The 20368-nt window shown below is 43.4% G+C and overlaps 4 protein-coding genes and 1 long non-coding RNA gene across 7 annotated transcripts; 2 read left to right on the top strand and 3 right to left on the bottom strand.

Annotated features, from left to right (window-relative positions):
* The first annotated feature begins 72 nt into the window (after positions 1 to 72).
* Positions 73 to 1129, top strand: LOC132705975 (NADH-cytochrome b5 reductase-like). Its single transcript, XM_060676974.1, has one exon. It carries the CDS (start codon positions 129 to 131, stop codon positions 1017 to 1019), a length of 891 nt encoding a protein of 296 aa, XP_060532957.1. The 5' UTR covers positions 73 to 128; the 3' UTR covers positions 1020 to 1129.
* Positions 1040 to 1871, bottom strand: LOC132705977 (enhancer of rudimentary homolog). The gene is made up of 3 exons (XM_060676976.1): positions 1708 to 1871; positions 1338 to 1523; positions 1040 to 1282 (listed from the first exon to the last, which is right to left on the bottom strand). Exons 1-3 carry the CDS (start codon positions 1708 to 1710, stop codon positions 1151 to 1153), a joined length of 321 nt encoding a protein of 106 aa, XP_060532959.1. The 5' UTR covers positions 1711 to 1871; the 3' UTR covers positions 1040 to 1150.
* Positions 1872 to 2506: 635 nt separating this feature from the next.
* On the top strand, positions 2507 to 3552 carry LOC132706209 (uncharacterized). Its single transcript, XR_009619565.1, has 3 exons — positions 2507 to 3101; positions 3216 to 3386; positions 3448 to 3552. It is a non-coding gene; the product is annotated as an uncharacterized LOC132706209 (long non-coding RNA).
* A 105-nt stretch (positions 3553 to 3657) lies between these two features.
* Positions 3658 to 5426, bottom strand: LOC132706208 (myb/SANT-like DNA-binding domain-containing protein 3). Its single transcript, XM_060677398.1, has 4 exons — positions 5149 to 5426; positions 4907 to 5095; positions 4540 to 4771; positions 3658 to 4458 (listed from the first exon to the last, which is right to left on the bottom strand). Exons 2-4 carry the CDS (start codon positions 5069 to 5071, stop codon positions 4019 to 4021), a joined length of 837 nt encoding a protein of 278 aa, XP_060533381.1. The 5' UTR covers positions 5072 to 5095; positions 5149 to 5426; the 3' UTR covers positions 3658 to 4018.
* A 443-nt stretch (positions 5427 to 5869) lies between these two features.
* On the bottom strand, positions 5870 to 20010 carry LOC132706180 (protein ELYS). 3 transcript variants are annotated; one of them, XM_060677353.1, is made up of 10 exons: positions 19827 to 20010; positions 19478 to 19770; positions 18157 to 18445; positions 17412 to 17797; positions 15623 to 16216; positions 14754 to 15566; positions 14557 to 14682; positions 14353 to 14503; positions 10689 to 11783; positions 5870 to 8834 (listed from the first exon to the last, which is right to left on the bottom strand). In XM_060677353.1, the coding sequence occupies exons 1-10, from the start codon at positions 19891 to 19893 to the stop codon at positions 5998 to 6000; spliced, it is 6651 nt and encodes a 2216-aa protein (XP_060533336.1). In that variant the 5' UTR covers positions 19894 to 20010; the 3' UTR covers positions 5870 to 5997. The 3 variants fall into 3 exon arrangements, with proteins under 3 accessions (XP_060533336.1, XP_060533337.1, XP_060533338.1); XM_060677354.1 differs by having other exon boundaries at positions 18157 to 18492; positions 19827 to 19966; XM_060677355.1 differs by lacking the exons at positions 19478 to 19770; positions 19827 to 20010 and adding an exon at positions 19120 to 19415.
* Between the last annotated feature and the right edge of the window lie 358 nt (positions 20011 to 20368).

Genomic DNA, 20368 nt, shown 5'->3' with positions numbered 1-20368 from the left:
CGCAAACATATTACGTACACGAATACGCAACACGTGCGCACGCGAAAACAGAATTTCCATTGTACCGTTTGTGGTCTGTGAACTAACCAAAAATGTAGGCATATTGTTTTTATCCATTTTTTTCGTTCATGGAACGACCCATAAAACCCGATCCATCAGATTGCTGCCAATCGGATTGTAATCCGTGCATTTTGGACGTCTACGAACATCAACTTAAAAAGTACGAGAAGGCTTTAAAATCGACACGCGATAGCAGTGTCAATTGCCTTTCTCAGACTTCATATTCGATTTTTCGGTTAACGAGCGTAGAAAAGCATACCAAAGACACATTTTTTTATACTTTTGCGTTTGTAAAACCTGAGAAGACGGAAACACTAATCCACAAAGAAGCACCGTGTGTTCTTTACCACCCGAGCCAATACTTTATGCTTAAAGCTACTGTCGAGGGCGAATCACTGTCCAGAGCATATACTCCAATAAATGTGGGGGATCAAAAGAACCAGGAATTTACAGTCTTAATAAAACTGTACGAAAATGGCAAAATGTCAAAATACTTGAAGGATTTAGATGTTGGGAAAAATACACTTTGGAGGGGCCCCTATGGGGACTACGTAATAAGTTACCACGAGAAGTATATGCTGTTTATAGCCCAAGGTACTGGCATTGCTCCCATTTACACCATCATATGCGATCTGTTACAAAATGAAGAGTGTTTCACATTTTTAAAGTTATTTTTTTGTTGCGACCACTATAACGTCTTATTACGTGACGAACTGTATGCACTGAGTCATTTTTGGAATTTCACTTACCAGTTGTTTGTAAATAACGTGAGTTTGGAGGTAAAATATAACGAAACTGTATATTCCAGAAAATTAGAATCAAAAGATTTAGAGACATATTTTGATGGCAACGGTAAAAACGTGAAAGTTTTGATATGTGGCAGTGTGAATTTCAGTGAACACATCAAGACTTACCTTAGGCAATGCGGTGTTGAGCAGGAAAACATTTTTACTTTTTAAAATAAATTATGCTATAATAGTAATAGCCTTTTACTTTTTCAAAATACCGAACATATTTTAAGGTAACCTTAAAAACTAAAATTATCATTAAACTCCCGGGAAAATCGTAAAAAATAAAAAATCATTTAAGATCAGAAATTGTAGTCAGTGTGACCGGCAGCCTGCCGTAACAGTATATAAATTTTTTCCTTTATCCAGTCCTTGTTATACGGCGCGTACGTGTTTGTCGATTTCTGGTACACCAAGCAGCTCAAGTCTGCAAGCTGACAAACCCCAATTAGAATCATTTCACCTGTAAAAAACTCAGAAATGACTAACCTGATCCACAAAATCAAACAACTGAGAAATATCGTAAGTTATGGTAGGTGTATTCGGATTGCGTCTCTTAAGGTGCTCCTCGTAAATTCTACACACCCCTTCCATACACTCGTTTACGGATTCATAGTCTGAGTAGGTTCTAGTTTCAGGGTTCGCACCCGGCTGGACTAGAAGTATCGTGTGCGCCTAAAATTTTAACGGTAATTAACATTTTTTTACCAGCCTGTACCGATTGTAAATTGACAACGCAGGTATTTACTACCCCCAAGATTGAAATCTAGGTATAAAAGCCGAATTTCAGCGTTCCTTTAGCTTCAAAGAGCGACCGATTTTTGTTGGCAATAACATGCCCCGCAACACGATGACTTACCATTGCATCAAAATCGCGTTTTTGTAAAATAAACCAGTTCTCGTTTAAAAACTGAATAGAAGCTTTGAAAAGTCCTTTTACCCGTTTGGTCAAACGCCTGAAATGGCTTTCAATTTCGAAGCGCGGATCGCGGATAGGTGAGTCTGTTGGTAGTTCTTAAATAATCAAACTGGAAGCCTGCTCGACTTTACCAACGTTCGCAAAAAGTAAAGAAGAGCGAGGTACTTGGACTTAGTGTTGTGTCAATCGTTCATTTTACGAGGACCGAATCATTTCAATCAATACTTTTTGATGCAAACATAAGCGGCACTGAATCCGAACAGTCCGAACGACTGATTCAGATCCAGTTGAATTTGAATTATTATCGTGTCTATATGTTGTTTTCTGTTCTAGTTCGTATAATATTTAGCTGTGCTCTGCTTTTTATGGAATCATGATTTTATCAAAATAAGGGCTACGCATTGGGTTGTACCGGTAATACATTAATTTGTTTAAATTAAATACCTGTTTGGAAATAGACGATTCATTCAATATTCAATTCAACGCATAAGCAAATCTACCAATCGAAGTCGCAACTCAATACTATAGAATAATTATAACAATACTTCCATTCCTTTTCCGTGGCCTGTCTCAGTCACGCATTTAAATCTTAAACCATTCAAATCAATCGTATTCCGCAAGGCGAATTCGATTTGTGTGGTACGGTCGAGAGCGACAGGGTGATCGAATCGTTACCAACAAACGGGATTCGGTCGTTCGATCCTATCCAGACAAAAACGGCGGGGTCGGCACACTTACACTCGTATTCATAGTCGAGCGCCAGCCGCCCGCTGGTTGCAGATTTCCTGAAAATGTTCATTCTTATTTCATAGTCGAGCGCCCTCCGAATGACGCCTGCGCAGAACGGTGTTTTGATGTTCTAAGCTCTCGCCGGCGGGCGATTGGATAAGTTTATTTTTTTCGTTTCATAGTCGAATTTCGAGGAAAGAACACATGCGCTGTTTAAGCTGAACCGATTGTCTTTCGCCGGGCGACTGGAGCATGTCCCGACATTCTCAGGGCGACTCGCCAGTTGAATTTAAGAGCATAGACCTGCTATAACTATTATGGAAAACCTTTATAATATTGTCCGACTAAATGCAGAAATCGACGAAAATGATGACATTAATTTAAGAATGCCTAAAAGATATATTAGAGATATGCAAAACCCAGTTCAATTTTACAATGATTTCGAATTTAAACGTCGATACAGATTCAGTAAAAATGTAGTTATGGAACATTTAATTAAATTAGTGGAACCAGAACTATTAAAAGTTAACCAGCGTGGTTTACCAGTTTCGCCTTTAATAGCAGTGTTATGCACATTACGATTTTATGCATCTGGAAGTTTTCAGGTAAAGTATTTACTAATATCTATTTTCACTTTTTCTTTCTGTTTTTATTTCTGTACAGTAAATATATTTAAATAAATGTATTTTTTTAATTGTATTAATATTTAATTTTTGCAGCTTACTTGTGGGGATCTTGGAGGAATCTCACAGTCAACTGTGAGTAGAATAGTAAAACAAATTTCAACAATATTTGCAGCTCAAAGTCGTAATTCTATTAAGATGCCCACAACACATGCAGAAGAACAACATATATATGAACAATTTTACCAGATTGCGCACTTTCCTGAGGTAGTTGGCTGTATAGACTGTACGCACATACCAATCAAGAATCCTGGTGGTTTGGTTGCAGAATTATACCGAAATAGAAAACGTACATTCAGTATAAACGTTCAAGTTGTTGCTGGACCATCTATGAAAATTATGGACATTGTTGCAAGGTGGCCTGGAAGAGAACATGACAGCATGATTTTTAATAATAGTTCATTAAAAGCCAGATTTGAAGCAGGGCATTTGCATGGATATTTGTTAGGTGACGTTTCCCTTGTTTGGCGAAAGGGCTAGGAACTAAATTAGAAACTACTTGCGTGATAGTAGTGGCTTGTGCGGTTTTATATAATATAGGAATTGATTTTGGAGAGAACCTAGATGAAGTTTTGGTGGAAGAAAGAGATCCAAATATACCAGAAAACTTACAAGTAAGGGGAAATGCTCAAGGTTATGGAGTTCGTCGTGCATTGATTGCGCGTCACTTTACAGAATGAAATAGTTTTATTATATTATGCTATTATACATATATAACTATATTGAAACCTATTAACAAACCAAATCTAACTTTATTACTAAAATATATGGCATATTAACAATTAGGCATTACTTAATATAATTTAGAATAATTTTTTAATTAATAAATTGATAATAAATTAATCGTTTTTTAATAAAAGTTGACGTAATTCCTCCCTTTTTATTGATAACTCCACTTCCGCTATTTGCCTTCTAATTTTCGCCTCTTCTCTTTTTTCAATAGCTTCTTGTTTGTTTATTTCGTGGATGTCTATTAAATGCTGTCTTTCTAATTTGGCATTAACAATCCTCTCCTTAAAAAGAGCATTCAAGTCCCCACTCGATTTAGCAAAAACAACTTTATCTTTTTGCTTTGTAATATTTTGTAATATTTTTTTCTCATCCGGATATAGCCTTTTACGAGAAATAGAATCGCTGCTTAAAGGTGTTGGAACTTCTATTTCACGTGAAGCTAGGCTAACAGATTTTATCTGGATGGTGGAGGATGTGGATGGCGCATTATTATCTTCTGGTAATGATGACTGGTCTTTTGTTATTGTATGTGAAGGTTCGGATATATCTAAAAATATATGTAGTCTAAATTCGATTTTTTAAAATAATTTTGAATAAAAATAGTTGCACATAATGAATTTAGTTTTACCTAGAATTGTATAATCTTTTTCTGCTGATTCAAATTTGCCATCTGAATCAAAAGGATTTTCCACATGTTCCGTTAAATGCGGAACAACTTCATCAACACCAGGAATTAAAATTTTATCAGGCATGGATTCACCACCTCCTGTAAGCATTCTCGAACGTCGTTCCTCAGCTAATTCTTCTTTGCGTTTTCTTTTAATTTTATCCCAACAACGTTTTAATTGAACACTAGTGCGCTAAAATTACATTTGCATTTATGTACAATTTATACGGTTATTCAAAGTATGCTTCTGAGATTTGTGAGATAATACCCAAGTTTTAAATACTATTTCCATATTTAAAATTATTTGAGGTGGTACAGTGATATTTACCTTTTCTGTAGTTCGACTTGCGTTAAAGTCGTCTGTAACGCTGGCCCATGCCGCATTCTTTTTCTTAATTGTTGATGCATCTGTTCGCTTATCTTCAATGATATGGTATTTTTTTATAATTTGGACCAATACTTCTTTATCTTCTCGAGTATAAGGAACTGCCATAATTGCATAAAAATTAAAACAAAACTGAAAACTTTTAAAATGACTGGTTCGTCCTAGAACGATTATCGTCGACTAACTGATTTTATTTAGAAATTTTTCGATGCATTAGGTATTATGACCATAACGAAAAGAGGAACATCAAGACCCATATATTTCAACACAACCATAAAAAATGTAAACAAAATTGAATCGCTGAATATGCGCCATCCTCTTCGCCCGCCAGCGATGCGCTGGCGACTGTCTATGAAAAGACCAAAATTTTCTTTCTTCATGCAGGCGCTCGCCGGAAACATTACCAGCGAGCGGTTGTTTTCGGCGATTCGCTGGCGTTCGACTATGAATACGAGTATTAAACACTTCCCCTTCGGCCTTGGACCACAAGGTGGCCAGTATTCCCGACCCACAGAATATTCAATTCAATTATGCGTTTTATAGAAAACTGTTGCACCCACAGAATATTCAATTCAATGATGCGTTTCACAGATAGCTGTTGGGCACGACTACCAGGATCATTCGCCCAAACCAGAGAATTTCAATTCAATTCAATGATGCGTTTCACAAAAAACTGTTGGGCAGGCTACGAGGATCATTCGCCCATTGCCGACTTCCGTCGATTTTCGGATCTTCTATAGCGAACGAGATTGATTTTTGAAGTTCCAAATGTCGAGGATTGCCGGATCTTCTCCAGCGAAGGAGACTAAACTTTAAAGTCCTAAATGTTTTAGTTTTTCAGATCTTCTCTACCCACAGAATATAGACATTTTTTTGTGCATACAAGATGTTTGCTGCCGGCATAGATAACAGGACGCCCTGAAGCTGTTTTTTCTTATGTTTTATTTAAAATATCCGTGATGATTAAATACTTAATACAATTTTGTTCCGAAAAATCCGATAACAACAAACAATAATTTCCTCCCCGTTTTCTTCTACTTGGTTTCTTCTTCCCGTATCCCGGACAGTGCCGACGGCTTCCGTCGACTCCTCACCGTCCTCGACGACGACGAGGCGGTCGACTTCTGCGACGTGTCGGAGCGCGTCGACGACACCGACCTAGTGCGGCTGCGCGTCATGATCGACGCCGTCTCATTTTCCACCTCCTTTCTGCTCCTTTTCGGCGTACGGGGGGTTGGTTCGGCGTCGACGGAAGCAGACCTCAGTCTCGTTTTCATCTTGGTCGCGGAACTAGCAATGAAGCGGCTTTCGGACGCCGCTCGCGCACCGCCCCGCCCCCCGGTAATGTCCACGTCGAAAGCGGTCACGCCGCTTGCCTCGTCTCTGGCCTTAAACATCTCCGCCTGACTCCTGGTCAGTCTTCTGGTGGTCGCGTAACCGCCGCCCCCCTCTTCTATGGGCGTCAATGTCTCCGCCGACGTTGAGGCGTAGCCTACGTTTGTGTCGACGCTTTTGCTTCGCAGAGAACGAAGGCGTGACGGCATCGGCATCGCCGCCGCTTGTTGCTCCACGCTCGCGCTCCGCCCCCTCTTTTTCCCACATTTTGGTGTGAACGTTCTATCTTCCGTCAACTGAGAGATGATGACAGGGTCTTGGCTGGCGGTTTGCGTTTCAGTCACGCTCGTGTCCTCGTCTCCCTCCATCTTCTTCTGTCGGTTGCATGCTCGTCTCGCTGGGCCCAACGGTAAGGTGCGGTCCGATAGTGAATCTTCCCGCCCTTCGACTTCAACTCCTAATGCGTCCGGTGCTTTCTCTTCCTTGGAGCCCTTAAAAGACCGCAACTTTGCTTCCTCTTTCGCTTGTACCGAAGACGAACTATCCTTCTCTTCCGATGCCTGTCCTTTGTGTGGTTCATGTTCTCCACACCGTTCACTAATGTGCGTCGTCTCGTTTCTCGCCGACGTTTGCCGTCGGTTGTATGTTTTCCTCACCTGCTCCACCTTTAGTTTTGGCGTTCTATTTATGGCGCCCGAATATTTCCTCCTCACTGGACGCAACGTTAACGTGCGATTCAATGGTGAATCTTTGTGCCCTTCAGTTTCTGCTCCAAGTGCGTCTGATGCTTTTTCTTCTTCTTTTCTTTTTTCTTCCCCTGCTCTTCTATCAGACTTGGTTTTCCTCCTTGGCAACTTCGCTTTGCTTGACTTATCGTCGTTCTTCCCTTTTCTTGGACGCGGTCCATCCTTCTCCTCCTGCACCACCGCATGCGCTTCGTGCAATTCCCGTTCTCCACCTTCCGTCGATCCTCCTGGCAATTCTTCATGAGCTTCTGCTTCAAACCCGTCGGATGACTTATTTTCCTTCTTCCCTTGACCTGAAGGCGACAGACGCTGCTCCTCCTGTTCCGGTGGACCCTCGGGTGTTTTCGCATGTTCTTCGGGCGATTCATCGTCACCTTCCCCGTTCTTAGTCCGAAGCGAACGGAACCCTTGCTCTTTTGCTTCTTCGCTACCGTTTTCATGGTCTTCGTCGTCCTGAACCACCAGACGGTCCATGTGCTCGTCATTATCGACCGACTCTATCGAGCTGTCCGTATCGACTAATGACGGGATAGTACTGACAGAACTGCCAATAAACGCGCGCTCCGACTCAGGGACGTCGTCGCAGCTAGACAGGTCGTCGTAGACATATTCATATACCGAATTCTCTTCCTTAGAGGTCTGGTCGTGGTCGAGTCGTACTTCGCCGACCGCCACTCCCCCAGCAGCGTCTTGAATTTCTTCCTCCGGATCACGGTCGACGTCGCCATCGCAGCTGGACACGTCATCGTAAACGGCCACGCCCTCCGATTCCTTTGAAGCCTTGCGGTGGTCGTCGGGCACGTCCTCGCCGCCGTCGGCCACTTGTTCCTCGACCTTCGCATCGTGATTATCATCGCAGCCAGACGGCTTATCGTCGTCGCGTGTGTACAAATCTTGGGCGACGTCATTAACGCCAGACGCGCTGGTGAGTTTTTGGCCTTCACCGAAATGCTCGAGCAACTCGCGTAGCGACTCGTCGGTCTCAGCATAGTCCGAGTCGGACTCGGTGGTGGTGTCGGCGGAACTGCAGTATGCCAAGCTGGTCTGCTTGAAGGTGTTACGCTCCAAGACCGCGCGAACCAGAGATTTCGCGACCGGCGTCCTCTGGACCACTTCCGGTTTCTCAGAGTCGCCGTCCTTGTCGCCGCTAGACGGCTTATCGTGGGCGGCTACGCCTTTCAGTTCCCCTTGCACGGACGTCATATCGTCGTCGCGTGTGTCCAAATCTTGGGCGACGTCATTAACGACAGACGCGCTGGTGAGTTTTTCGCCCTCACCGAAATGCTCGAGCAACTCGCGTAGCGACTCGTCGGTCTCAGCATAGTCCGCGTCGGACTCGGTGGTGGTGTCGGCGGAACTGCAGTATGCCAAGCTGGTCTGCTTGAAGGTGTTACGCTCCAAGACCGCGCGAAAAAGAGATTTCGCGACCGGCGTCCTCTGGACCACTTCCGGTTTCTCAGAGTTGCCGTCCTTGGCCAAGCTGCCCGAGCACTGTAGAAGGGAACCGTCCTTGTCGGCAAATGTGGCACCGAGAGGCGAGGTGTCAATCGATGTCTCGCCGCTCTTTGAAAAGTTTCCGGGCTCGTTCGAGATTTGTTCTCTGCGACCGGAAGGCCGCGATAGATCATCCGCGGCGGCGTCAGGAGGTTCCCTGTTGAACAAGTCGAAGGGCCGTTGCGTAAGTATCGATTTGCGACTATTCGGTTTTCGTATCGGAGTCTGCTCCGCGTTCCTCGAGGACGCGGACAGTCTCGGGCTCGAACGTACCGGGCCGTTGTCGGAGAACGATCCTGCAAACGAAATCGGGATGATGTTTCGCAGGCCATGGGCGTCCAACCACAGTAACGTTTGAACTACCGACGGCGGGAATTTATGTGCGCCGTTTGGTGAAACGTGTTTGACGTTTGGTTTCTGGTTGTAAACAAGGCAATAAGCTGGTTAAAATGTTTAAATTCTTCTAAACGAGAGTATGAGTTTATTCTACTTATCTGTTCAATGTTAATAATAATAATAATTTCCAATAATTAACAACTCAATATTAAATAAAAATAAATCAATTTATAAAAATGCGAGGTTCAGTTCAGTGATGTATAACTGACCTGGTTCTTCCACCTAACCTGAAAACTTAAGGTCTAAGAAATGCAGAGGGAAGTCGTGACAATTAATTAATGTTACATGGAGGAACAGTAACCGCTAGACAATATCGTTTATTTGAACTAATACCTATTTTTATCTATAATTAACTAGTGAAAAATTAGCTTATTAGTTTTTGATGTAGTTATTATATTTAATTTACTTGGTAATTCATTAAGAAATTTGGTTATTACATAAGAAAATGACGGTTTGTAAAGCTCAGTCAAGTGACATGGTGGTGTGAGGGTCCCCTTATACCTAATATTGACAGTGCGCACATGACTTCTAAATGTTTATTTTTTCATGTAAGACAGGAGGAGTTTTATTCACCAAAATCTTATAAAACGAGCAAAGAGAGTGCATATATCTTTGATTTTGCATGTTTAGCCATCCCACCATTTGGAGAGTGTGCCTTATACTCTCCAATTTGCTTACACCAAATATCAGTTTCAAACACCAAGTTTGTAATTTCGTAATATGAAAAGTATCAATGTGATTCAAACATGGATGAAAGATAACATCACAGAAATTAAGCTGTGATAACGCTAATGACCCACACGACAATATTATTGTTTTTCTATTTAAATGACCCTTGTTTTGGTAAATAATATTTAAATCGAAATAAGCTTTTTGAAGGCATTTATATGTGTGATTTGAAAACCGCAATTCACTGTAGAATAGCCGAACTAAATTTTTTCCAGCATTATTAGCATAATCGTTTGTTCACACCATGTTCTCGAAATTTAATAACTTTTTCTTTATTGACCCTTACATAGAAGAAAACCTTAACGTGAAATGGCTTAATTCATACAACTATTGCAAATGCTATTTATGTTATTACATATATGACGTAAAAGTTCTTATTTGCTAAATGTATTTTCATAAGGATGGCCACCGGTGTGGAGTTGTCGCCCGCGTTCCTCGCCGACCGATTCCCCTCTACCCCTACTCCAGCCACTAGCTCCGCCCACGGCTGCCGTGCCTGCCGCTTACGTCATAGACGCGCGGCCTGGCGACGGGCATCCACCATTTTATAGAAAAACGGTATATATGTTCTAAAATATCTCAAGAATATACGTTCGCTTACATCCAATATTTTTTTAGAAACTGTTTTTCCAAAAATATAAAATATTTTTTTACATAGGTTCCGGTCAATGTGCAGCCATTACGTTGATACCACTAACGTATGATCACAAAAAGGCTATTTCATCAAAATTTGAATAAAGCAACTTGGGGATTGGGGGTTGAAATAAGAAAAAAAACGGATTTTGAGGAAACAGGAATTCATTTTTTTAGATATGTCCCGGTCTATGTGAAGCGATTGTGTTGATACCACTAACGTATAATCACAAACTGCAACATTTTTTATTATGATATTTTTTTTAATTCCGTATGAATTTTTTTGTTGATACCCCCACCCCCCACTTCATTCAGAGATGTCCCGCTTTGCCAATCTAAAAATCTGGTCACCTTAGGCGTGGCCGTTTGACCACACCCTTCATCTAACTTACTTTTATAGCTCCTCCTCGCTTTCGGTGATTGGGCCACCGGCCGCTGCACATCGGTTATGTCCTTCGTAGAGAGCGACTGCGATGTAACGGTCGCTTTCGGCTTTTCCCGGCGCAATTCCGCTTCCGCCTCTTCCCGCCTCAATTCCGCTTCCGCCTCTTCCCGCCGCAACTCCGCTTCCGCCTCTTCCCGCCTCAACTTCACCCCTGCCTCTTCGCGCTGTAACTCCGCCTCCGCGACCGGTGACGGATAACGCATGTCGTTGAATTTGACGTGGCCTTTCAACGGCGTCCTGGCCAGTGGCGTCCGCGGCGTCCTTGCCGTATCGTCGGTAGATGTCGCTTTTAAGATACCGTGGGGCACGGTCTCGGCGCGGTGCCCGACGTCATCGCCGTCGGCCGTCGATTTTCGCCGCACGACCGACATCCGCAGTAGCGAATGGACAGAGATGCGTCCGGCGGGCGTCTTCGCCGGTGTGCTGGTCGACGCCCTGGGGGTCAATCGGGACCTCTTGGGCGGTATCGCTTCCATCTCCACGTCCTGCTCCGCCTCGTCGATGACGCGCGTATCGACGAGCGGCGTCGACGGTTCTGCTTTCCGTGCCGCAGCGATCGGAGTGCGCAGAAACGGTGTCCCTTCGGTACCGGTGCCGTCATCGTCGGACATCCATTTCGCTTTCGACATAGCGGCCAGTATAAAGCTCGATTTGTAGCGCGCCCTCTCCGCCGGATTGTGCACAAACACCGACATGGGCGTCGGCCGATCGTCTTGGCGGTAAAGGTTCTCCCTGCGCGCGGTGTCCACCAGGTCGCGGTTCACGCGCGGCAACTGGTCCTTGAACATTTTGACGACATCCTCCATTGGATTCGCTTGGCGACGTCCCACCAAGCCTACGGCCTCGGATTTTTTCATTTTGGACGTGTCGTACGCGTCGAACGCCTCGAGGAAGCGCGAGCGCAGCAGGTAGTAGCAGACGCGCAGGTCTGCGCATCGTGGACCCGCTGCTGTTGTGTTTACGTATTTGAGGAACGCGCGTTCCTCGTCGACGCTCAAAGACCGATAGAGCACGTTGTGGAGCAACTGCCTTTTGTTGCACTCTGCAAGAGATCGCACAAGCGCAGGAGTATCAGTACGTTTGCCGGTACCGAGCGTAGGTATGAAGTGCAAAAAAATTGGGGCTCAATTCGTTGAATCTTGCGTAATATTGCTTTAGATAAGGATAGAGGAAAAAAATTGGTCGCGTTCAAGCGGTCGTAGCAAAGTGCTCATGTTGCTCACCGCTCCTTAGTCGCAATTGCTATTGCGAACGCGTTCGACGTTCGCTGGAAAGTTATTTGCCGTTTCCGTGTTTGACATATGGTTTCCTATTTTTGTTCGGGTGTTGTTGATATTGAGATTTTCTCGAAGGTATATCTTTCGCTGCTGCTGATTTAACAATGGTAACAATGAAATTGGTGCTAATATTCCCTTCCAGTTTTATTTTTTTAATTTTATTTACGGTTTAACCAGTTTACAAAAATTTTACATTCATTAAAAACAAAGAGAGAAAGACAGCAGTATAACAATTAGAAACTAGAACAAAATGTAACAATAACAATAAATAGAATGCAGAACGAAATGAGCGGAGGCTGCCGAGAAAAGCATCAAGCTTTAAACAGTTGCACGCTTTCAGCATTCTCGTAAGGGCTGAATAAACTCCATAATTTGCGCGATGGTAAGGTATACGGAACATTGAGTTATCACAGCTTCCGTAATATGCGTTAAATTGAATGCTATGTAAAAGTGTTGGACAATAATACCAACCATTCAGAATCTTATAGAGAAAAACTAAATCACTCTGAGATCTTCTGGTCTGAAGAGTATCAATATTAAAGCTACAATACTGTAGTTGATCTGAAGCCTGAGATCTTAACAATACTTTCAGAACAGCTTCGATGTTATCTATATGGCAGCCATAATATGGAGACCATACTACAGATGCATACTCCAGTCTAGAGCGAACCAAAGAGATATAAAGAAGTTTAAGGCAAGGTGGAGTAACTTATCTACAACAAACCCAAATACTCGCATAGACCTGTTTGCCACTACCGCAAAGTCTATTACAAAACTTAGTTTAGAATCGAAGCAAACACCCAAGTCTTCGGATACAAGTGACAGCCTCGATCTGGACTCCATCAATATTCAACTCAATACTCAACGAACGATTAAAGCTAATACTACAGCATTCCTTTACATTAATCTTTAATCTTCCACGTCCACGTCTCTCTGAAGCAGCAGATATATTGGATATCTTCAAATCATCCGCAAACAAAAGCCACTGCGATTCCGAAACTACACTAACAATATCATTTATAAACAAGTTAAAAAGGATGGGCCCATTGTGAGAACCTTGGGGGACTCCCGAAAAAATATCAATTTTACCTGAGACATAATTATTAATACGAACCAACTGAGTACGACCAGAGAGAAAACACTTAATTCATTGCACCAGGACCCTAGCTCTAAGCTTAGAGACAAGATGTACATGTAATCCAACCAACCAAACTCCTCAAAGGCGTTCAATAAAAATTTAGGAACCACCGACTGTATGCAAACGCCTCCATAATTAGCGGCATAGCTTTTATCGCCACTCTTGTGAATCGGTACCAAATACCTAAGGACAGGTTAAAAAAATGCTGTAGTGGCCTGCTCAAAGTGCACACACAATTCTTAATCAAGACTGATAGGATCCCGTCCGGGCCATGCGAAAATCCAGTCTGTACGTTCATAATACTCTCTGTATATTGTCTTTGCTGTGTAGGTTTTTTTCCATTTCCAACCCAATATCTCTTTATCGAAAATTAGCGAAAATATATTATGCAAATAACTTAAAACTGCTTATCTATTTCGTGTGAGTGTAATTGCGCTTGTATGAAAAAAGACATACCTTGACACGATCTTCGAAAACTCGAGGAGTATTTGAGAAAACTTTTGTGTAAATACTAATATAAATAATAACAAATAAAATATATTTATTATGCTGGCAATTCATACTCACCATCACTGTCCAATACACACTATCAGAACCAGATTCTGCCATTACAGATCGCTTCGCTACCGCTACCTAGCACAAAATAAACCCAAAAAACGTCCAACACTTTTTCCATCGCACTCTATCGTTACATATCGGGAGCGCTTTACTACGTCCGCCGAATGCGACCACTCAAAAGGCAAGAAATCGTTCGCGGTGCTGAGAGAAAAAGTTGTAAGGTAAGGTCAATTAAAATAAGGAGTATACTTCAACCAGAAATATAGTGCTTTTACAACCGACACTGTGAATAACTTTGACTACGGTTTATTACCAGTAACCATTCCAGGGCCGTCCTAGGAATTTATATACCTACAACTAACAAGTGGAATATAAGTAAGTTTTCAATCCTTTTCGCCGAGTAAAGTATCAGTATATCACTATATTTTAGAATCGATTTTGTGGTCTTTATTAAAATGTGCACACAAAACAAAAATGATTATTTTCAAACTTACTTGCAGGATAAATAAAATAAATGGGTTTTGCCAAGGTCCTGCGAAGGCCTGCCTGCGTTTAAGGTACAGTAAAATACTTAAAACGTCAAAGAAATAAATGCGCTACATTTTTGGTCGCGGGTTTCGAGATAAAACGACAAATACCGTTAAAAATGTGCATCATGAGCGCGTCATCGTCGTCGCGGCCGCGATGACGTCGCTCGAACTCGAACGCCTCGTGGACCATGTTCTTCGAAATCAGCAAGCTGAGCACGGTCGCCACATCAACGTGGTCCGTTACCGGTGGCTTCGCTACCTAACAAAGAAAAAGCTGAACAGGGAGAAAATTTCCCGCCGGGACATACGCACGCGAAAGTACAGCAACGCGAGTTCGTGCTGCTCGTGGAGCAGGAGTGACCTCATCATCAACGTGTGGTGCCAGTGGTGTAGATCGTCGGACGAAACGCACGGCGCCGTAATGTATTTCACAGCCGTCTAAGAAAAAAAAAAAAAGCGAAGTAATAACGCGCGGCTGAGGCGACCCGAGGGGGGTCGCGCCTCCTCACTTGGTAATTGTCGTGGTCCAAGTGCCAAAACGCCTCTACTATCTTGGCGACGCTCTGGTCGAGTCCGAATATCTGTGGAAACCGGAACAAGAGCGTAGCATCGCGGGAGTCCGCGGTCGCCGAGACGTCAAGTAGCGCGTACATGACCAGGCTGTGCTTGAAGCAGAGCTCGATGCCGTCAGCAAGGTAAACCCCCAAAACGGACTGCAGCGATGGTGGTGGGTACGATCCGGTACCGCCGTCCTCTCGCCATCGTTCCCCCACCGTCTCCGAATGTTTATCGACGAGATTATCGATAAACAGTTCGACGGTTCCATCGCTTAGCTGACGTCTCTGCGCCCTTTTCTCGTCGTACCACCGCGTTAACTCCAGGATTCGATGGCGGGTCGCGGGACCTTCGGGTAGGAGTCCCACGTTAACCATCCAAAGGACCAGGTCGAAGTAGACGGCGAGATTTTTCAGGCAGCGCCGTCCCTCCAAGATCGCCTCCCGTTCGCCCACGAAACCGAGCAGACGGTCGGCTACGTGCTCGTTGAGGGCGACCAAGTCGCCGATCTGACAAGCCGCGTGACTGATGATCATGAGGGCGTGGTCGTCGAGTCGCGTGCCCGAATGGTCGAACAGACACGTGAAGTACGCATCGCAGGACGCTTTGAGGGAAGCGGCGCGCCGAAACGCCCACCTCATCAGGCCGTCGATTGTTAAACCGCTGGCGTGGAACGCCGCGTTCGCCAGTTTCGTCGCGCACGCGCACAACCAACCGACTAATTTCTGTTCGAGCGCGACACTCAGCAGAACATCCCGCTGTGATTCCTGCGTTCGCAGAATGTGAAAAAACGCTGATAACCAAAGTTCTTAGCAATCCTTACCGTGTCGTTCGAACTACTGACAGAGACGTCGCAGAACAATGGGGCTAGGCCCAGAGCGAGCGCCCTCTCGTAGTAGTTCCGCGGTCTGACGAGGCTCAGATGGGCGTCGGCGACCAAATCGTCGGCGAACGCGGCCTGTGCGCACCTGCTGCGCAGTTTAGTCGCGCCCCCGACCCCCACACCGACCAGATCAAAGCTGAGGGCTGTGGGGAAAAAATGCTCCTCCAAATTTTGGACGCCGACGAATTGAACGAGCGACTTGACATTCAGTTTGACGTCGAGCAAAGGGTAATCTGCGCAACGACGAGCGAGGACGTAGACGGAACAACGAGACCAATCGGGCGCCGAAGGCATCTGCTCCTTGTACCACTGGTCGAGGTCGAAGATGAGCGCATGGGTCTCTGCTTTGTCTCCTGCATCCCACAATGTCCATGATACGAGACAAAGAGATATGGTGTGCGTGCTCCTGTGCACGAAACGTTTGCTGACGGTTTGTAGGCCGAGGCACGAGCCGCCCCTGATGTGCCGTTTTAGTTCCGTGCCGCTAGCGCCGCCCAGTTCGATTTCGAATCGCAGAGAGCAGTGTTGGAAATTCTGCGAAACGGAGAGACGCTTTTGGTCCTTCGAGCCGGATAGCTCTAGCGGTCGAGTCGAAAATTTACCACTTGACGCATGCGAGATCGATAAAAATGTGTTCGTCAAGCCCGTTCGCCGCGAACATATTATGCGACAAATCGACTAGTGCAATTTCATTGGTGAATGAAATATTTAGCGCGATGAACCATGTTTAATTTCGTTGAATAATTTTTACATTTTGTGTGATATTATTAGTGTTTTTTGGTTAGTTTTTGTTATTTTTCTGTTGAACTGTCCTCTAGGATGTCGATTATATAGGCGAGGGATTATTTTCACTTTTGGTTAGTTTTTGTTAGCTTCTGTTATTTTTTGTTGATACCTAACAGTCGTCAAGGATGTCGATTATAGAGACGGAGGATTTGTTTCATTTGTGCTTTGTTTTGGTTAGCCTCTGTTATTCTTTTGTTGCTGCTCAACCGTCCTTTAGGATGTTGATTATATTGTACCTCTTCAAGGAATACCCGAATACGATACTTAACGATTTTTAAATTATTTCGATCAATTGACACAAAAAAGGTTGGTCAATCAATTTCTTGGCAGGTTCTACACTTGCTAGACGGCCTACGGGTCTTGTTTTACTTCCCGTTGTTATGCCGACTTTAAGCAACAAAACTTTCTCAACCTGTACTTATCTTTATAACCTTCTATTGTTGTCAACGATTTTTGACAGTTATAATGATCATACCAAATTTTCTATTTTTGGCCAGTAATGAATGACAACTCCTTTATTATTATTAGCATTTGTTGATGGTTGTGAAACAAAAGGCTAGTAAATGAAATAATTTAATTGCTTCACAAACAAAAGTCAATACCATGTGTGGTACTTTTGGCTTGAAATATTTTCCGATTGGTATTTGTTAAAAAAAAAAAATGCATTCCTTCATCCCTCATTGCCCAATACTTTTGTTTAATAAATTTGTCCAATATTTTCCTACCTCTATTTCAAAGTGATTCTGCACTGCCTCCAGAGAATTTATAAGAGCCGATTCATTTATGGTCTTTCACTAAACGGAACATCCAAGCGGTCCGATATTTTACGAGATTTAGCACATAGGAAATAAAAAATCGTTTTCTTCTGTTCGGATTAATTGAACTACCGAGCGTTAAAGGTCAAAACGGCGCAGTCGGTTACGTTCACACGTAAAACAATTACCTGATACATATGGGCGTGGCCGTCGACGCCGCTCTTGGCGCCATAGTGCAGCGAGTACATCACGGCGTAGGGGAAACCGGCGCGGCAGGCCGCCCCTTGACCGTACGACACCCACAGATAGCAGTAGGCTTTCGGGTCGTCGCTCGGCTCCTGCAAGGCGAACCCGGTTACCGGGATGAGTTCCTCGCATACCGGTGAGGTGTACACGAGCCCCATAACCTCCAAATCCCATAGTTGAAAGGCGCCGAAATTGTAGCCCACCACCAGACAAGCAATCTGGGGCGAATAGTATGTCGCGCTCACTTCCGTTTCCGATTTGTTGACGTGCACCCTGTCCTCGCCCTTTTCGCCCTTGAGGGCGAAGTGCCCCTTGGACGTGTGCACCTCTGAAACGCCCAAAGCACTTTCTTTACAATTACCACAAATTATACAGGTCTACAAAATTAAACTTTTTGACAGATTATTTTGAAAACTGATGTTATGTAATTTTGGTAGGCTCTTTCCATGCATTTAGTTGTATCACATAAGGTTTTCTGCAAATATTCAAAGAAAAAAAAAAGACATTTCTAAAATAATTAATTTTTTTATTCAGTAAAAAGGTGGGATCCTAGTTAAAAACAGTAAAGAAAAAACGGAACAAACAGTATGAGGAGCCCAGGACTTGAATCTTCTTGACTACACGGCCGAACCGCGCTGTTGCCAGCTTACGAAATAATCCTAACATTAAAGAAAAAAAAGTACCCACCGTTAAGATTAATAGCGAGGTGATCGCCGGCTGCCAGAGACTCTTTCAAGTAATCTTTGACCGATCCCGATCGATTCTTGGGCAATATGAACATCCCCGCGGGATTCGACTCGGCTTTCGTCTCGCCCGAGTACAAGGCGCCCTCGCAAATTTGCCGGCAAATATCCAATAGGTAAACGTCACCACCGAGCGTCCCGACGACCGCGATACCGTCGAAATACCGCAGGGGGCTCGAGGTCGGCAGAAGCGTATTCTCCCGGCCCGCGTCGATTACGTACGCGCTAGTTATCTGCGAGAAAAGGAGAGCTGGGACTCGATCAGCGATTACCATCGTTTCTAAATGCGAAAGGGTAATAAATACATTTTAAATTTGTAATGACGGAGCTCATTAAACAGGGTAGACAACTTAAAGGTTATACCGTAAAGTTTAGATGAATTGCAATAACAGCTTCAAGCGGCAAATTCCGTATTTCGGTTTTTAAGACCAACACATCTTGAATCGTTCTAATTTGCATCAAATAGAAAGAACACGGTCTATTTTATTCAGCTTCATTTGCAGATCTTGGCTGTTATCAGCAATTATGACAGTGTCATCGGCATAGAGCAGGAATTTTAATGTCATCTGGACTCGGCGCTTTATGCATTTTTGTGCATAGACGACCTCATCTTTCAATATAGGTGGGCCAGATAGGCTATCGGTTCGGAGCTTACAAGTCTACAAAAATTTACGTTTATCCACTGACTCAAATATGTAAGGAGCATAGAAAAGACTTTGGTATGAGGAAATTAGATGTCCCTACATTAGATGTTTTTTACAATAAACAATAAAAAAACTAGTCAGACAAAAACATATAGCTATTAGAAACATTTGTGCTATTTTCTTTCACACATTTAACTTTTTTTGACTAAAGATTGAATCTGAGAAAATACTGCAGTAAAAATGCCACATCCAAACTTATTTACCATCCGTTGTTTCTGATTCATAGTTGCTTCATGATCACCATAGGCAGGGTCTCCATATTTCTAACTATACGGATAAAAACATTTATTTAAAAATGACCGCTGTTGAAGTAGAAGGAAACAAAAGTTAATATTATTTTTTTAATTCATAACTCACTGTTACTTTTGAAACTTATATTATTACTCGCACTGCTTACGTGGTAAACTTATTAACAAGGACCTTATTCAGCAATAGATACCAGTTAACAAGGTAAACTGTTATTTCTCATATAAGTGATAAAGTAAACCAACTTTAAAAAATGAGGTGCACAATAAATTATATCTCTCTGGCATTAAGAAACAGAACATAACCCCAAAATACCTGTTGTCCAATGGTGATGGCGCGAACAACTTTCGAACCGAACGCGTGAAATACGCATAGGATCCCCCCATTCTCGGGACAATGGAGAGCCACCAGGAGAAACGGTAACTTGCCGTTGTACCGCTTGATTTCGTCGACAGCGACGATTCTGAGGGCCGGATCTCTCGCTGGGCCGCCGAAAGTCCAGGCAGCGACTTTCTTGCCAAGCGATGCGTTTCGGATCTCTAAACGTGCCCCGTTTGCGTGCCATACATGTTTCAAATCCGTTAGTATGCCACCGAACGTGTGAAGGTCTAAAAAAACGCAGGGTTAGAACAGACACGCCAATCCGTTCGAAGTAACGCGGAACCTTCGTCGGTGCCGTTGCGCGGCACGGGCTGCGGGAACTCGACGTTTTCAACCACCTCGAACGACATTATCGTACCGCGTGCATTTATTCTAAACGACGAGAATATACAATGTAGAACCCAATATTAAACACCATTCACAAAAAACAACGGATTTCAGGACATCACAGTATCCAAACTGTTGAAGGCCCAGATGGGCCCTGACAAGGTATCTCTTCCTCTTTTAGCAACCTGAGAACAATTGTTGGTTATACAATCATCCCCTCGCAACGAGGGACCGACCATTGAACCACGGTTTTGCCTGATTAATCTTTCCAGATCTGAAGTAACAATCTAGATTAAGCAACTGCCATTGTTCCTATGCAATTTATGGAACGATGGATTAGAACAAGGATACTCGCTCAATGCCAACTTCTATCGACGTTTAATATCAATTAAATTAAATCAATAAAAATTATCTGCAATTAATAGTGCCAAATTATTCCAAATAATAACTATTATCTACCAAACTAGGTACTACAGAAAATGGGTTAATTAAAAAAAA

This window comes from Cylas formicarius, unplaced genomic scaffold (assembly GCF_029955315.1).
Source record: "Cylas formicarius isolate icCylForm1 unplaced genomic scaffold, icCylForm1.1 PGA_scaffold_8__14_contigs__length_24414737, whole genome shotgun sequence".
In the NCBI taxonomy this organism is placed as follows: Eukaryota; Metazoa; Arthropoda; class Insecta; order Coleoptera; family Brentidae; genus Cylas; species Cylas formicarius.
This window is presented reverse-complemented; position numbering and strand designations above follow the sequence as displayed.

What these genes read in the sequence shown, in the direction of transcription:
- LOC132705977 (XM_060676976.1), bottom strand. An exon ending in TGTTTGATTTTGTGGATCAG is followed by an intron (nt 1,283 to 1,337) that starts GTTAGTCATTTC and finishes GGGGTTTGTCAG; the next exon opens with CTTGCAGACTTGAGCTGCTT.
- LOC132705975 (XM_060676974.1), top strand. Translation starts at nt 129, where the DNA reads ATGGAACGACCCATAAAACCCGATCCATCAGATTGCTGCCAATCGGAT.
- LOC132706180 (XM_060677353.1), bottom strand. Translation starts at nt 19,893, where the DNA reads ATGTCGTTCGAGGTGGTTGAAAACGTCGAGTTCCCGCAGCCCGTGCCG. An exon ending in GCGCAACGGCACCGACGAAG is followed by an intron (nt 19,771 to 19,826) that starts GTTCCGCGTTAC and finishes GCGTTTTTTTAG; the next exon opens with ACCTTCACACGTTCGGTGGC. An exon ending in CATGATGCACATTTTTAACG is followed by an intron (nt 11,784 to 14,352) that starts GTATTTGTCGTT and finishes GATCTCTTGCAG; the next exon opens with AGTGCAACAAAAGGCAGTTG.
- LOC132706208 (XM_060677398.1), bottom strand. Translation starts at nt 5,071, where the DNA reads ATGGCAGTTCCTTATACTCGAGAAGATAAAGAAGTATTGGTCCAAATT. An exon ending in CAAGTCGAACTACAGAAAAG is followed by an intron (nt 4,772 to 4,906) that starts GTAAATATCACT and finishes ATGTAATTTTAG; the next exon opens with CGCACTAGTGTTCAATTAAA. An exon ending in AAAAGATTATACAATTCTAG is followed by an intron (nt 4,459 to 4,539) that starts GTAAAACTAAAT and finishes ATATATTTTTAG; the next exon opens with ATATATCCGAACCTTCACAT.